We start from the raw sequence: 17,234 nt of genomic DNA on the forward strand, positions 1-17,234 counted from the left end.
GTCCTGTTACATGGTGATATTATTAAAAACAATAAAGGTGAAAAATCATGGAGAAGACATGACAAAGGTAAACTAGGAAAGCGTTACCTGACTACATAAAAAGAAAAAAATAATATACAGCGTATGCTAATAAGAATTTTTAGATGGCAGAGAAAAGCAAAGTCTCTTTTGGAAAAGTGAAGTAGCCACTTCTAAATGCAGGTTTAGTAAAATGCTTAATAATGTCCAAAATATACATTTTTTAAATTTACAGTTCACAATAAATTATATTATGCTCTAGATAAAATAGCAAAGGAGAAGAAGTTAATCTTTCTTTAAGAAAATTAGAGAGGAGATGTTTTAAGGGAATAAAGGTATTAGAAAATAAAACATAATGTTTGAAAGCCCAGAATCTAATGTTAAATCTATGCAAAAGGTGTCATGGTTGTTCTATGCCTATAAAAAAACAATACTTACATTTGACTTCAAATAATTCGAAAAGTTCAAAAAAGATCCAAAGAGAAACATCTCAAAGAATAGTTTATTTGTATAACCTCTACAAACAGGTAAACTTCTCTCCACATACAGAAATAAGGAGAGTTAAAGAATACTTTAAAAGACATTTCCAAATTGGTTCTCAAAGGCACTCAAATCATTTTTCCCTATAAAATTTCTTCCAGCTTTGAGAAAAAAAAAGGTAAAACAAATTGCAAATATCATTAAAACTGATCACGAAAAGTTGTGATTTCCCTCATGTGTAATCTTATAATCCCAAATATCTATCCCATTACATCACTCATGAAGCTCCTTATCCTAGCTATAGCTTTTTTTTTTTTATGGCTTCCCTATTTACTAAAAGTGACAACTTAAATAAAGGAATATCATTTATCCATAGACTCTACACAGTTTTGTACTAAGACTACTTTGTAAGTCAAAAGGAATCTGGTTATGACCCAAGGCACTTACAGTATTTTATAAATATGTGTGAAAATAATAAAATAAGCCAAAGCTTTAAAAATTAACCTATCCTTTAAACATCTGCATCATGCCATTTTGACATTATGAAAAGTATTTTTGAGTAAGCTCTAAAATAAAGTGATATACATTCCTTTGCAATTTATAAGATATAAATATTTTAAATGTCATAATATATTTGAACAGCTTCATACCTTTTAATCCAGTCAGTTTATGTTTATAATTTATCCTATTCAGTAGAAGAAAAATGCTATCTATAGTCATTAAGCTATTCATTGCAGTGTTATCTATAATAGCAAAAAGTTAGAAACAAATTATTTAACATGTTAAGGAAATGGTTGAATAAATGATGGAATATCAAGTCAATGTGGTATTATGTAGCCATTAAAACAACTGGACTTACTAGGAGAACTTAGGAAAATGCCTGACAGCATTAAATGAACAAAAGCAAAACATCAAAAATTTTAAATAGAGCACAACTATGAAAAATACATATACATATGCAAAAACCTATAAAATGATAATTCTTTAAGAGTTGGGATTATAAGTGAATATCCCTCTACTCAGTTTACTATCATGTTGTTACAGTGTTTTTCAAAAAAAGAAGGAATGAATTGCTCAGTCTATATTATAAATTTCTTTATCATTCATTCACTCACTTATGCATTCAACTACTATGTATTGAGCACCTATTATATGCCAGACAATGTTTTAGATGCTGGGGATACAATGGCCAACCAAAGACCCTGCCCTCCCAGAGCCTACACTACAGTATGGGAATTAAGGAAACAACAGAATTTTAGATGGAAAATACAGTGAAGAAAATAAGCATAATGGGAAAGAGTAAAGGAGGATGGTAGGGGAGAAAGTCTACTTAAGATGAATGGTCTGGGGAGACCTCTTTGAGAAAGGGATATTTGAGATGTGATCTGAATGATGAAAAGTCACTGTCTACATAATGATGTGGAAGAAGACAGTTCAAGCTGGCACTTTCTTCTCATCTTTCAAACCTCAGCTCAAATATCTCAAATTACTAGTATGAACCTCCTAAGACAGAAATGGCTTAGTGTGTTGAAGAATTAGAAAGTAAGATGAGTCTGGTCTTCACTTCAGGTCAAAGTGATAGGCAAGATACCATATCACCTATGCCAAAGTGTAGACCTTGTATTTTGCTCTGATTGCAATGGGCAGCCATTGACAGGTACACAGACAAACTGTGTGTATTTTATTAGCATTTCTTATCAACAGAAGTCATACTTATGTAACACAAAATATTGAGTATGAAGCGTGCCCTGGGTTAGAAAAAACAGCACTGTAACAATCTATAGCCTGGGCCAGTAATTTGCAAGGCAGATTAGAAGAAATCAAAGCTGCCATAGAAACACGGAATAAGGACCCTGCAGTTAATGAGCTGCAATCTGAGTCAAGACATCAACAAACATTAAGACTTAGAAATATGGGTCCTGAAGCCAGAAGTAGATGTTCCAGATAAAAAAGAGCAGTCTGGGGCACCAAGAAAAACACAGTATGGACTAGAATGATTTATTTTTTTAATTAAAAAAAATTTTAATGTTTATTTATTTTTGAGAGAGAGACAGACAGAAACAGAGCATGAGCAGGGAAGGGGCACAGACAGAAGGAGACACAAAATTGGAAGCAGGCTCCAGGCTCTGAGCTGTCAGCACGGAGCCTAATGCCGGGCTTGAACTGATGAGCCATGAGATCATGACCTGAGCTGAAGTTGGATGCTTAACTGACTGAGCCACCCAGGTGCCCCTAGAATGATTAATTTATAAACATACTGCTTAGGAGCTATTCCCTGTTTCCTTATGCAAATATCAGTCAAGTCTTTAGCTTTTGTTGCGTATATAGGAAATGATACAATCCTTCTTACTGAGGCAGAAACAGTCATTCTCAGTAACTTCTTTTGTTGTCCTTATTAAGTCTCAGGTTAAAAAAAAATCTCTTTGAGATGTGCAACATATGGATGCTGCCAGAACAGGTGAATCCTTCATGATGATAAAAAATCCTCATGACCAGACATACCAAAACCAGGTAAGTAACATGTATTACAAAACTATCTATAAAAGCTTTTTTCTTCTTCTGTGTGCTATGTGTAACAAATGCTCCTAAAAGTGTGATGGGGGGGGGGGGGGGACAGGGAAGGGCAGTGCTCAATGATAAGTAACAATAATAAATAATAAAATCCTTAACCATAGCAAGAACTCTTCCTTAATGGAAGGCCTCCTTAACAAAAAATGTAGAACACAATAATTTACAAATAAGTGTTTTTGCCTCATAAGACCAATAATTTTGAAATATTTTGCTACCCTGTGTAGAAAAGCATTTTTATTTCATTTTCCCTAGAAATAGACTAAGATTTTTTTGTTTTCTTCTAAAGTTGGCTAAGCCAGGATATCTGAGGCTTTTCTCTTTCAACCTAATGTTTATTTATATGTGTCAATTGTACAACATGATATTTTAGCTCTGGCTAATCTGTCCTTTTTCTTGTGATCATCTAATATTTCCTAATATTTTATTTTGTCCTCCATGACCATAAAGATTCATACCAAGAGTGCCAGTTAAAATTCATGCAGAGCTAATTTTGGTTAGAAAGAAATGCTTATTTTTGGTCCAAATGTTTTATCATCTGTATCAGGAAAGGAAAATTTCTTCCTCAAATAGTATTTTAGAATCTGAAAATAATAGAGCATCTCAAAAATGATTCTAAAAACATTTCAACCTTTTTATAAAACTGCCAAATTTTTTCTAATTTCCTTAACAAGTAAGGCAACTTTTAAAATAAATACATAAGCATTATACATTTCTATCTACAGATGTGAAATTCCAATAACCAATTCTTAAGAGTTTGCTATGTTTGGTTTAAAATTATGAGTTCTGTGTTTCTCAAAATGCTTTCATAACTATTAGCAATTTTGTTTCTCCTCAATTGAATGTTTTTCTCATAAATTCATAAAATCAGATTCACAAAATAAAAGTGACATCTCAAGACTTATGACATTCATGGGGCACCTGGGTGGCTCGGTCGGTTAAGCGTCCGACTTCGGCTCAGGTCATGATCTCATGGTCCATGAGTTCGAGCCCCGCGTCGGGCTCTGTGCTGACCGCTCAGAGCCTGGAGCCTGTTTCATATTCTGTGTCTCCCTCTCTCTCTGCCCCTCCCCTGTTCATGCTCTGTCTCTCTCTGTCTCAAAAATAAATAAACGTTTAAAAAAAAAAGTAAAAAAAAAAAAAAAAAGACATGACATTCATAATGTCATAATATAGGAAGAGTCTACCTTAAATGTTTGGAAATATTAACAAATAATTATTTTCTAAAATATTTAACTGAAATACACTTCTTATAATTATTCAGACTTGTTCAACAGTTAGATATTTAGTGATAATCAAATTAATAATAATTTCTATATCAATAAATTATTTTCCAACATGAACTGCATCTTTGTATTGTTATTTTTCTTTTCTCATCTAATATGTTAGTCCTAAACCCCTAGAACAAATTAAAACAAATCACACTTTTCATCATTTTTAAAAAGTATAATCACAGATCTCTTTGAATTTTGCTATAATCATTTAAATTTATTTAAATATCCCTTAAATAGAAACTTAATGCTAAAAATGTGATCAAACTGCTATAACAACATGAAACTTCACTTTTTTAGACTTAATCTATGTAAACTGTATTTTATTTTATTTTTCACTTAAAAATTTCATATAATTTATTAAGTACCCTAAAATCCTCAGTGTACTTATTTTGTATTATTAAGTTGAAGACTAAATATATATGTAGTTTTTTTTTTTAGTTCTTTTTCACTACTTAAAACTTTGTATTGTTGACTAAATCAAAGTCATGAAATACAATGTTATAAAAGGACCTAATTTATAAATACTGTTCTTATTATTGATACCTACCTGGGCAAACAGTTGTAACAACAAATAAATGAGAAATACAAATTCAATCTATTCTATTTTCATGTTAATTTGGGATTAAGTGAGACAACAGGTATTAAAACAACCTTCTAAAAGGCCCAGACTGTAACAGTAATATAAATGTCAGATTAGGATACTATACTTCAGGGCTGCAAAAATTACCAAAAAAAAAAAAAAAAAAAAATCATTAAGTTGGTTGTTACTATTATATAACACATGTATACTTTTGTGTCTGATACTTACACTAAATGTTCATCTCAAATTGAGAAAATCCAAACTATAAGTTTCAAAAAACATCATTTTATGGAAAAACTCAAATACAGGACCATGCGAATAGCAAGCTAGCTAATAAAAACTTATCAAGAATACAATTATGGTGTAGCTAATGAAACAAATTAAATAGTCCTTAATGAGTTAACAATCGGCTTTTATGTAATGCTTTGAATCATACCAAATGTTTTTCACTTACTTGCCTCATTATCTCACAAATAAATGCACAAGTAGAAACAATGGTGGGCAGTAATAAAGAATTGGGATTTCACTAGATAAGCCTTTTTATTAGATAACCAGTTGGCAAAAATTATAAGCACTCATTATTTGCAACCATAACTTAATTAGGGGACTTTTCTAGAACAAAGAAGTGATATTTTAACAAGTGTTTTAAAAGAACAGAGAAAAGTTGGTTACCTTCTTCCAAGTATAGATATATTTTTTTTTAAGTGGAAGAAGAATGAGTCATAATGGTTGGTGGGGGTGGGGGGCACGGGGAGACAGACAAAAAAACAGCAATTAAATTTGTTCTGGAAGAGGAGAGGGAATGGAAAAAGTACAAGGAAATAAATAAGTACAGATTGTATAATAGAACCTTAAAGTGGTGGAAGCTCATTCAGGGATTTAAGAAAAAGGTCTATTAATAGCTGAAATGGTAGATGATGAAGAAAGCTTTTAGAAGTAACATTTAAGAATTACTATAGAATTGAAGCATAATTGTAAAGAGATATTTTCTGTTTTCTTTTTAGCTACTTACGTTTATTTTTTAAAGGAAATATGTATGTAATAGAATTGCATTTTTATTATTAATTTAAAATTTTCAATAATCTTTTTCACTATTTTATCTTCTTTTTAATTGGAGTTTTCATTTTGATTCTTGCTTTGGTTATAATCTACTCTTTCTTCCCTTACCTTAATCCTTTTTAAGTGATTATTATTATCCTTTCCTAGTTGCATTTTACTTTCAAATTATAACTTCTAAATAGCCTTCAATCTGTAGGTCATCTGAAAATCTAGGTTTAAAAAATATACACTAAGTAAAACACAATATACTCAAAAGAATTAATAATATATAAATAAAACTATTAATTCTGAAATGATGACCCTTAAAAGTCAAAAGCAGCAGTTCTACATTATAATTTTACTTTCCAAACATATGTATTGGCATGGAATTACAAAGTCATTAAACTTTTCTCAGAAATGTATACACAAATTTTAAAAAGTTTAAAAACACAACATTAAGTTAAGCCGTATCAGTACAATAGTAAAATAATCAAGTGAGAAGTGGGGGGAAATTAGGCAAATGTGCTAATCGTCAAACATGTCTAAGTTAATAAGTCTGCAGAAACCAAACTTTCCTTAAAAGTCACCCTATTTAGTTGATAGGAGGATACACTGTCTGGTCAAAAGTAAAATTACAGGGCCTTACAAATGTACCTCTCTGCCATAGGATGTTGATAGTGGAGGACATATATGGGGGGAGGGGGACGTGGCAGGAGTCACAGGGTACACGGATGTTGCACTTTCCACTCAATTTTGCTGTGAACCTAAAACTGCTCTAAAAAATAAAGTCTATTATTATTATTATATAAATAAAGGGCCAAGCAAATAAAACTGATCAAAATATAATCCTAGAAATTTGGATTGTTTTTCAATAGTAATAAGAATATAAATTCTGAAATGTGTGGAAATGTTAAAACTATTAATTTTTTACCTTCCAAAAGAATACTTTCCATTAAAACATAAGCTTTGGATAATTCTTAACTTAAAGAAAAGAATGGCAGATCTGCAATACATTCTAGAAGAGCTCAGAAAAAAAAAAATTTAATGTAAGAAATTAACACTGTTCCAAATTAACTTTAAAATCACTAAAATATCAGTTAGCATTTGCTGTAAAGATAAAGTTTTTTTCTGTTACAATAAGAGAAAAGAATATGTGTGATTAATTGTTCTAATTTAATGCATTTGTTTGCATATATAATTTTTGGTGACCTAGATATGCAAACATACTAATATATGACTTAATTATCTATATTCTTTAATAACAAGAGATGGAAAGAAAATAAGCAAACAAAAAAAGAAATTCTGCTTGGCTGCTTCCATAGGAGAACCTCATTTACTCCTCTCCCTCTTCTCCCCAGATAGGCTGGAAAAAGGAGAAAAAATGTCCATCAATGGATGGATGAAGACAATGTGCTATGTATACAACAAAATATTATCCAACCATAAAAAAGAAGGAAATTTTGTCATTTGCAACAATGTGGATGGACCTTGAGGGCATTATGCTAAGTAAAAGAAACCAGAGTAAGACAAACACCATATGACCTCATTTGTATGTGGAACACAAACAAACACACCAAACTCATAGATACAGAGAACAGATTGATGGTTGCCAGAGGCAGAGGTCAGGGGTGGGGTGGGGTGGGCAAAATGGGTGAAAACAGTCACCAGGTATAAACCTCCAGTTATAAAATAAGTAAGTCCTGGGGATGTAAGGTATAGCATGGTGACTATAGTTAATAATACTGTATCATATATTTGAAAGTTGCTAGATCTTAAAAGTTCTTATCACAAGAAAAAAAATGTGTAATTATGTGTAGCAATGGATAGTAACTAGACTTGGTAGAGTCTAGAGTGGTGGTCATCTTGCAATATACACATATATTAAATCATTATGTTGTACACCAGAAATTAACATAGTATTACTAGTCAATTATATCTCAATCTTTGAAAAAGACATATATATAAGAAAACAGAAAAGAAAAAGGGAAGAGACCCACGGAAAGAAAAAAGGGCCAACTGCTTTCTTTTTTCCTGGCACTAACAATAACAAAGAAAGAGACAAGGAAAAAAAAAGAAATATGCCTTAAGTTCATGTGTCTTGTCCCTTCTCTATCCCCAGCCCTCATCATCACTGTTTTAGAGTTGCATATTCCATGTTCCTACTGTGTGATACAGTTTGGGGTCTGATATGAAATCCCTCCTCCTGCGAGGGTTGGTGTGGTAAGGGAGTGGTAAGGATACAGGTGGAACAGGAAACAGTTTCATAAAATAAAGAAGCTCTAAATGTGCTCTCACAGAGTCATAAACTAAACCTACATCCTATAGCACTATGCTTCAGAAACATTATGGGATGAAAGCCTTTTGTGGTTCACCCTGAAATCTACAAACCCTTTAACATTGTTTCTGCAAAAATTAATGTAAAAGTAAATTTTGTTAAAATTGATATAATTAATATATAAAAAATCCATTTATAACTTAAGAATTGCCTATATATTTAACAACCAAAGCACAGTTACCTATCTTCCCCACAAGAAGCCAGTGGGCTAGAAAGCCCAGAACAATAAGGTATTCAAGTAGGAATCAGGATCACAAAGATGGAAAACAGTAGTTTTTAATTCAACAGGATGGGATTAACAATGAAAAACAGCGCTCTGGGAAGGGAAGCCAAGACTACCCTTAAAAGGGAGAATGCAACCTACCTGTAGAGATAAATAAGTATCTTAAAGTAGGAGTATTTTAGTCACTGGAAAAAGAGAATTCACAACTACAGAAGAGTGGTAAACAAGATAAGCCATATTCTATATTGCCTCCGTGAACCTGACTTGCTTTTTTAATAGTTCATTCTCTTCTAAATCCTCATCTGTGATGTTTTTTGTCAACATAAGTGGGAGTTATCCAAGTGTTAGAGTTTTGAGGGTTGAATGAGCATAAGCGGTAGCTGATAAAAGAGATTATTTTAACAAGGCTATCGCATTAAGACACAGGACCAACTCCTCAAACAGTAGCCAAATGGAATCTGGAAGATAGTAAGAATCAAATAGATACAGCATATTCAGGTAGTCTTATCTCTTATTTTGGTAATTTATTCCTATAAAATATTTCTAGAAAATTGCTTTTATTTTACTGCAGGGTACACATCTTTTTCTGTTAAATGCATGCATGGAAATATACACATACCTCTTTCTCACACACACATGCATAGATACAATTGAACTTCAACATTTCATATTTTTAATGGCAGAACTTATATACTCTTTTCTAATTCCCCATACAGTCACCTAACAAGCAAGAAGGGAATGTGGAAAAAGAATGAAAACTCATTCTTTGCATTTCCTATAGTAGTTTGGAAGCGATTATGGCCACAGTGACCCACATGATCTGGTTCATTGCCTGTAAGCCTATTTTCACCTATTAATGCCAAAACAGAAATCTGAAGTCTAGGGTGCCATCATACTAATTAAACAACTTTTTACCTGTAATCTAGTCCCATTCAGTAGCATAATTTTCACTGAAGAAACTGAAGTATGTTTAGACTCTGTATGTTTAAATTGTAACAAAATTTGCCTTGTTAATGGCAAACATTATCACCTCTTTTATGCCTTTCTAAAGAAATTTCAACAACTGTCACAATACTTTAAAAAAATGAAAATGATCATTGGGTAAGCTGGAATTTTCCATCATCGTTCCCTTTTGACATATTATCTCCTAGATTTCCTAAGTAGGAACAATGTTCTTACTACGAACTTTCTATTTCACCATGAATAATATTCTTCTCACTTTTGCATTTCCCTGCAGAGACCATAAAAACAACTGGAACCAAATACAGGAGCTACCATTTTCATCACAGTTTACAGGAAAAAGAAAATAGTAATATATATGTTTGCTTGGGGCACAGAAGTGGCTTTTTGCTTCTGGTCCTATGATTACCTTCTGAGAGAGGTGACAGTAATCTTACACTGATTCTTGCCACTGCAGTAACTTGTAGGTAGGAGGGGAGTTACCAAAAGAATAAGAAATTAAATTAAAAATAGTAAATCTTGAGAAAAGGGAGAGAAGTGAGAAAGCATTAAGAAGTCCACGGTAAATAAAATAAACTTCTAGTAGAATTTTTAAGTAGTAAAATGAAGAAATCAAGGAGAAATATTAAAACAAAAAATCTTGTAAGAAAATTAACTTCCAGTAAATAGAAATGCCCAGAGTTGTATCAGTAAAATGGCATTCTTTGCCAGGAAGTACAAAAGAAAATGTCAAAGTCCCTATTACTTGTTCTGTTTCAATATGCAAGTTTACTTGCCAAAGAGTTGAGAAATAAGAAACATTTAGGAATATTTGCCAATAGTTTTGAACAGAAACCCATGTGTGAATAATGTTAACATGCATTTTCCTACTCTCCTACTCTATTGAAATAAATTTAAAAACAAATACAATGTTTAAATAAATTTTCATTCATATATGTAACATAAGGAGCTGTATTCCTTACTGCTTATCACTTGTGGATAATGATTTAGGAGTTGATCCAACAGCTTTCATCCATGCCACTATGATATTATTTACTAAAGTTAGAAGTTATAGCCCTATAAATACAGACAAAAATGTGATAGAATCAACAATCCTCTAATTTGGAGACTTTTTTATTTCTTACCATGTCTTTTCCACCTATGACCTCTTATTGACATGCTGGTTACTGCATTTCTTGATATTCTAGAGGAAGTTGGTGTGATTTCAACTTGAATACACCTTGTACCCTCCTTACTAGACTTCATGGCACCATGAGGCAATGAAGCCTTTATGGCATTAGCAACCTAAGGAAAAAATACAGTTTCAGATTGGTATTAACAGACGTATTATACCCTTACATCAAATAAAATGCCAAATTTTAACAGGTTTTATAAAATCATACTTTCTCCAATGTATTTCCTAAAATGATATGTAAATCTTCTAGGATAAGGAGTAAGAGCTCAGAAGGAAACTATCGGTTTTTTGTTTTTTAATGTTTATTTATTTTTGAAAGAGAAAGAGACAGAGTGCAAGCAAGGGAGGAACAGAGAGAGAGGAAGACACAGAATCCGAAGCAGGCTCCATCCAGGCTCTTAGCTATGAGCACAGAGCCCAACGCAGGGCTCAAACCCACAAACCGTGAGATCATGACCTGAGTCAAAGTCGGATGCTTAACTGACTGAGCCACCCAGGCACCCCGGAAACTGTGGTTAAAAATAATATGTAAGTGATGAAATTTAAAATTCCAAAATATTGAAATTATATTTCTAAATGCTTAATGCTAATTCATACGTGCAGCTCTAGCATGTTAAGGAGAACATTCTTGTAAGTTTAAAAGACTATTAAATATCTCAGAAGTTAGCTTAATGAAATTCTCAAATTCCATTATATACACCTTTTCAAGCATAAAATTTGTCTAGTATAACAGCATGAATCACTGAGTTTAATGGCATTAATGCACTATGAATGGCTACTTCTCAATTTATAGTTCTAATATGAGAAATCTTAAATTACAAAATTTACATAAACAAGTGAGGCACCTACCAACAATGGCTCTGGATATAATTCTAGCTGAGCTCTGTATATAATATCATCCAATGCTTTTTGAGCTAGATCCCATTCTCCATTATAACTATAAAATTAAATGAAGAAAGTATTAATTATTTTTCATTGATTCTGTATATTTGAACAAAATACAATGAGAAAATGTTTGCTGAGTAAAATAATAGATCACATTAGCACAATGCTTAGCATGCCACCCTCCTTGAAAACTTATTTTTATATCTCTGAATTCCTTTCAATTTTATCTGAAAATGCTATTAATAGCAAAGAAAATTTTATAGATCTATATTTCTTCTCTAAAGAACATGTCTATTCATAGCCAGATATCAAAAAAAAAAAAAAAAAAAAGAGGCAATCTCAAAGCATTTTACACTTTCAAAACAAGTCAGAGCATAATAAATTATATATCATAGAATAATGTTCAGAACATTTTATGGTCAAATTACTCTGTAACTCCCACAGATTTTAGTGAGAATCTACAACTACTGTGGCTTGCAGTATCTTAAGCAATTACTTCTTTGCATTTTGACAGTCATTTAGAAGTGTATATGATATATGCTGCAAATATCAGATAGATACTGGGGGGAGGGTGGGGGAAGAGTGTATGTTATGCATATTCATTTTCAAAGATATGGCCAAACTCTAAAAATTAGATACATGATAACAATGGACACAGAAATGATGATTTGGTCATCTGCCAACAAAAATAAAGAAGTATGAATTATATCAAGGGTGCAAGTGAGGCCTAAAAAGTAGAAACAGCATTGTTATCCACCCTAAAAACAAGATAAAGTCAGATAATCTAGAAAATCCTAGCTTTCCATGAATCCAGCAAGGAGCTAAAGTCACAGGGCAGCCAAGTAGCCTAAAACCTAAGGGCAGACAGATGCCTCTGAAGATAGATAGGCCACAATGCAAGCAGGTTAGAAGACTTGAGCTAAACTTTTTAAACAAATTGCTAAAAGCCAAGTATGGGCCAGCACTAGAGTACAGAATCTCTAGGAGCAGATACCAGGGGAGTTCATAACCACTCATAAGCTCTTTACCACAAACCTCCTCTAGGCACTCATAAGAAGAACTGGGGGCAAAGCAAGGGACCAGAGGAAGTTGCTCTGGTAGTTCGGGCCTAGAGGAGAAGAGTAGCCACCTGAGCAAGAAAGGCATGAAGACCCAGCCAACCTTTTTCTCAAGTGAAACCAAAGTTTTAAAGCCTCTGAGGAGAGAGTATCAAACCCTTTCACCCCAAGGGCAGAGGTGAAGATTGACTGTGGCAGTGAGAGAAAGAAAAAGAAAAAACTACATGTGGGAAAGGATCAGGAAATTGTCCTATGTTGAGACCACTAGGGTCTCTTACCATTGGAGGAGGGACAGGACCACTGAAGAGCTACCCTCCTTTCCTGAATCCCAGATAGAGGGACACAGGGCCTGCTTGTAACTGAGGCTGGACCAGGCAACAGAGAACACCACTTCCTCCAAACCCCCCACCTAGACTAGTACACATTTAGAAACAAGCAACAGTACTCTATTGCTGAAGGAGGAAAAAGACATGAAGAAAGATCATCTGTGAGGTACAGACAGACACAAAGGAAAAGCTAAAAGCTGAGGATAGAGCAAGAACATTGAGAAAAACCCTCTAGCAATCCAGCTCACACCCTAACTGCCAGGGACCATGAGAAGAATCTGAGGTAGGTGGTGCCATGAAGGTAACCATAGCAACAACAAAATCCAACCTCAGCTCATTCCTGCCTATAATAACTCCACTAGAAGCCTAGAAGAAAAGAGGCATGCCCATTTCTAGACATAAACAATATTTACCTCAGTCACTATTGTTCTATCCATGAACAAAAGGATAATGAATCAAACATTACAAGGCACACAAAAAGCAAGAAGAAAACAACCCACTGTCAAGAGACAAAGAACAATAGAGCCAAATTCAAAGATGATTCAGATTCTGTAGTTATCAGGGAAATTAAAATAACTATGATAAATAGTGACACGGAAAACATGTGTGAACAGATGGTGATTTAAGCAGAGAGATGGAAACCATAAGAAAGAGTCAAATGAAAAGACTAGAAATAGAATAGTAACAGAAATGAAGAACCCCTTCAGTGGGCTCATTAATAGACTCAACATCATCAAGAAAAAAATCAATGAATGTGAAGATAGGTCAATAGGAATTACTAAATCTGAAACACAAAGCAATAAAGAGAGAAAATAAAATAGATCAGCGCATCCACGAGCTGTGGGACAATATTAATGGTCTAATGCAGGGGTTGATAAACTTTTTCTTAAAGGGCTAGATAATAAATATTTTAGGCTTGTGGGCCATACAATCTCTTGCAACTACTCAACTCTGTCACTGTAGCTCAAAAGCAGCCATAGGCAATATGTAAACAAACAGATGTAAATGTGTTTTAATAATAAGGAAACAGGCAGCAGGCCATATTTAGCCCAAAGATCACAAATTCTGCCTTTAGTCAAGAAGTTTATAATCTACTAAGACAAATTAAAGTATTGAATGAATATAATGTAAAGTATAGTAAAATATATATAGAAGATAGGGTTCAAAGACAAATACCAGTATCTAAGGCACTAGTATTGAATGAACATAATGTAAAGTATAGTAAAATATATATAGTAGAAGATAGGGTTCAAAGACAAATACCAGTATCTAAGGCACTAAGTAAGACTGAGCATCAATATTAGAAATTAATAGTAAATTAATAATTATTTATGATCAAAGAAGCGCTAAGTGTTTTTCAAGATTTAAAATTTCTGGAAATGGAAAAAGATCTTCATTGGGAAAAAAAAAGCTATTTGGAAATTACAGCAAAAAAAAAAAAAAAGAGTAATGAAAAAACTGTGAGTATATGTGGGTGTTGCTAATTTTCATTCTGTCCTTGAGTTAAAGAAAGATGAAGTGTTTTAGTTGGTTACAAATTCTTCAGAACATTAAAGATATGTTTTAAATAATAAAACTATTATCAAGATCTTGATTCATATTCTTTCACAAAAATATGCTGATTGTTTATCCAATGAGATTCTATTATAACTATAAAACAACAAAAGCAATAACACAACAGACTATGATTTTCCGGAGAGATCAAAGATTTACTCTGTATATGAAATGAACTTACAAAGCAAAATAAATTCCTGTTAACATTTGTACCATGAACCCTGAAGAAACTGGTATCCTGTTACTTATTCCTTTGTATTTTCTTACATGTTGTCGGGGATAGCCACAAACACAGATTCTAGAAAAAACAAAATACATATATTTGTCAAATTGGTAAAAATTTAGGTAGTTTATTTTTTTTTAACATTTATAAGGAAACAGTGTACTAGATATGCTCTCATAACAAACCTAAGAGGTATGAAACAAAGAATCTATCCAAACAGAACATTTGTCTAGAACATTTTCTTATGTAAGTGAAACTGAGGGGAAAAAATATATAAAGCTAGAGGTACGTTATTACATAGTTATTTCACTAATTTCAATCAATCCAATAATTGATAATTTTTAGTTACCATAAAACCTACTACATGAAATTTGGTATTATTTATCATAAATAGATCTATGGTATGATCTTCTATTCCTGACAAAGTTCTTGACACAAACTGCAGGCTCCAAGAAAATACTCTAAAATTAGACTCAAGTCCCATATAATACACTATAATAAATTTCAGGTAGATTGAAAATTTTAATGTTAAAAAACCATAAGAGAAATAAAACAGAAGCAAGTAGTTACATATTCTTTATAAGTTTAAACATAACATCAAAGGTAGAATCCTAAAGACCAACAGATTTTACTAATTTTTGTAAAGAAACTACCATGAACAAAGCTAAAATTTAAAGTATTTATTATAATGAAGAATATTTAAGGAGTACGTGTATTTACTATAGTGAATAGGAAGTCACCTAAAGGTCCAACACAGAGAACAAATCATATAAATCATTCAGAGAATACTATGAAACAATAAACATGATGTTTTGAAAGCTTATTTAAATGGCAGGGGTAAAAACTGTACATAACACATGTTTGGAATAAACAAATAGGTGAATGATGTGTGTGTTACTGCCCAAAGATCATACACAAAGTTAGAGTTGTCTCTGGGCCTTGAGATTCTAGATTTATTTTCTTCTTTATATGTATTTTCTAAATTTTCTATGATCAACACGCACTGCTTTTAAAACAAACAAAAGTAAGTTCCTATTTTTAATAAAATTAGAAAATAGCTGTTTTCTCATAACATGTTGTGGTTGATATAATAAAACTTCACTTATGATAGTACTAGTCAATAGATTGTCATTATTTACCCCCTCCCACATGCAATTACTACCTAGGACTTAATATTTCCTCCACTCAGTGAATCTGAGCCTTCATTTAAACATGCTAAAGTATGGGGCACCTAGGTGGCGCAGTTGGTTAAGCATCTGACTTCAGCCAGGTCACCATCTCGCGATCTGGGAGTTCGAGCCCCGTGTCGGGCTCTGAGCTGATGGCTCAGAGCCTGGAGCCTGTTTCCGATTCTGTGTCTCCCTCTCTCTCTGCCCCTCCCCTGTTCATGCTCTGTCTCTCTCTGTCCCAAAAATAAATAAACGTTGAAAAAAAAAATTTTTTTAAACATGCTAAAGTATATCACAGACCATTTCAAAAATATACCCTTGAGAATATCATTAACTCAAAGTAACTTTATTTTTTTTTCAATTCAAAGTAACTTTAAAGTAAAAATAAAAATTCATTTAATACTGAGAAGGATGTTAGAACTCTTTAGAACCAAGAGTAAAAAAGGAACAGGGATACTTATGGACTGAATATTTATGTTCTCTCCCAAGTTCGTATATTGAAGCCCCAATTCCCCAATATAATGGCATTTGGGGACCCTTGCGAATAACTAGGTTTAGATGAGGTCATGAGGATGGGAACACTCCTTGATGGGATTAGTGCCCTTATTAAAAAGAGGAAGGGGGCCAGAATCCACTCTCTGACATGGAAAGACACAGTGAAAAGGTGGTTTCCTATAAGCCAGAAAGAGGGCCTTCACCACAAATCACATCTGCTGGTACCTTGTCCTTAGATTTCTTAGCCAGAAGTGTGAGAAATAAATATCTATTGTTTAAGCCACCTAGTCTATGGTACTTTATTAAAGCAGCCTGAGATGACTAAAATAAAAACTGAAAAAAATTAACTGTACCTGAAATAAAACCAATTCAAATTTTGTTTGATATCATAAAGACTTATATCCAAACTAGAACAGAAATTCCTCTTACTATCTAAAGAAGCAAGCTCAGAAAAAAATTTTTTCCTTACACTTTATATACCTTTATGATAGGGATAGTAGTAAATAATAGAGAATCAATACACAAAAGATAGGATTTTTTCAATTAATGCATTTCTTCATTCAGTAAGTAATTTTTAAAGATTTATATTGTGTCAGACACTAGGAATGTAGATGAAAGACATAGTTCCCTCAGGGATTTACCGTCTCATCATGGAGACTCTGTAGTAAACAAATATCTGCAATGAATAAGTTATAAAGGTGGCAAAAGGAGAGAGTGCTAAACTCTAGTGGAAGAAGGAGAGGGTCAGAGAAGGTTTCCCAGAATGAGCCTTGAAGAAAAAGTGGCATTTTCCTGGCAAAAATACAGCAATTGGCAACAATACAGAAGGATTAAACAGCACGACACCAATGAAATTGAGAATAGAAAGACACTA

At 32.9% G+C, this 17,234-nt stretch overlaps 1 protein-coding gene across 4 annotated transcripts in view; it reads right to left on the bottom strand.

Annotated features, from left to right (window-relative positions):
• Positions 1 to 17,234, bottom strand: part of FAM126A (family with sequence similarity 126 member A) — a 134,753-nt gene that overhangs the window by 39,271 nt on the left and 78,248 nt on the right. For all 4 annotated transcript variants that reach the window (XM_003982838.6, XM_045052487.1, XM_006929237.4 and 1 more), the window contains exons 8-10: positions 14,655 to 14,771; positions 11,500 to 11,587; positions 10,601 to 10,760 (exon numbers count right to left, since the gene is read on the bottom strand). In XM_003982838.6, the coding sequence (XP_003982887.2) occupies positions 10,601 to 10,760; positions 11,500 to 11,587; positions 14,655 to 14,771 (365 nt within the window). The remainder of the gene's footprint in view (positions 1 to 10,600; positions 10,761 to 11,499; positions 11,588 to 14,654; positions 14,772 to 17,234) is intronic.

The sequence above is a fragment of the Felis catus genome, chromosome A2, assembly GCF_018350175.1.
Source record: "Felis catus isolate Fca126 chromosome A2, F.catus_Fca126_mat1.0, whole genome shotgun sequence".
NCBI classification, from domain to species: domain Eukaryota; kingdom Metazoa; phylum Chordata; class Mammalia; order Carnivora; family Felidae; genus Felis; species Felis catus.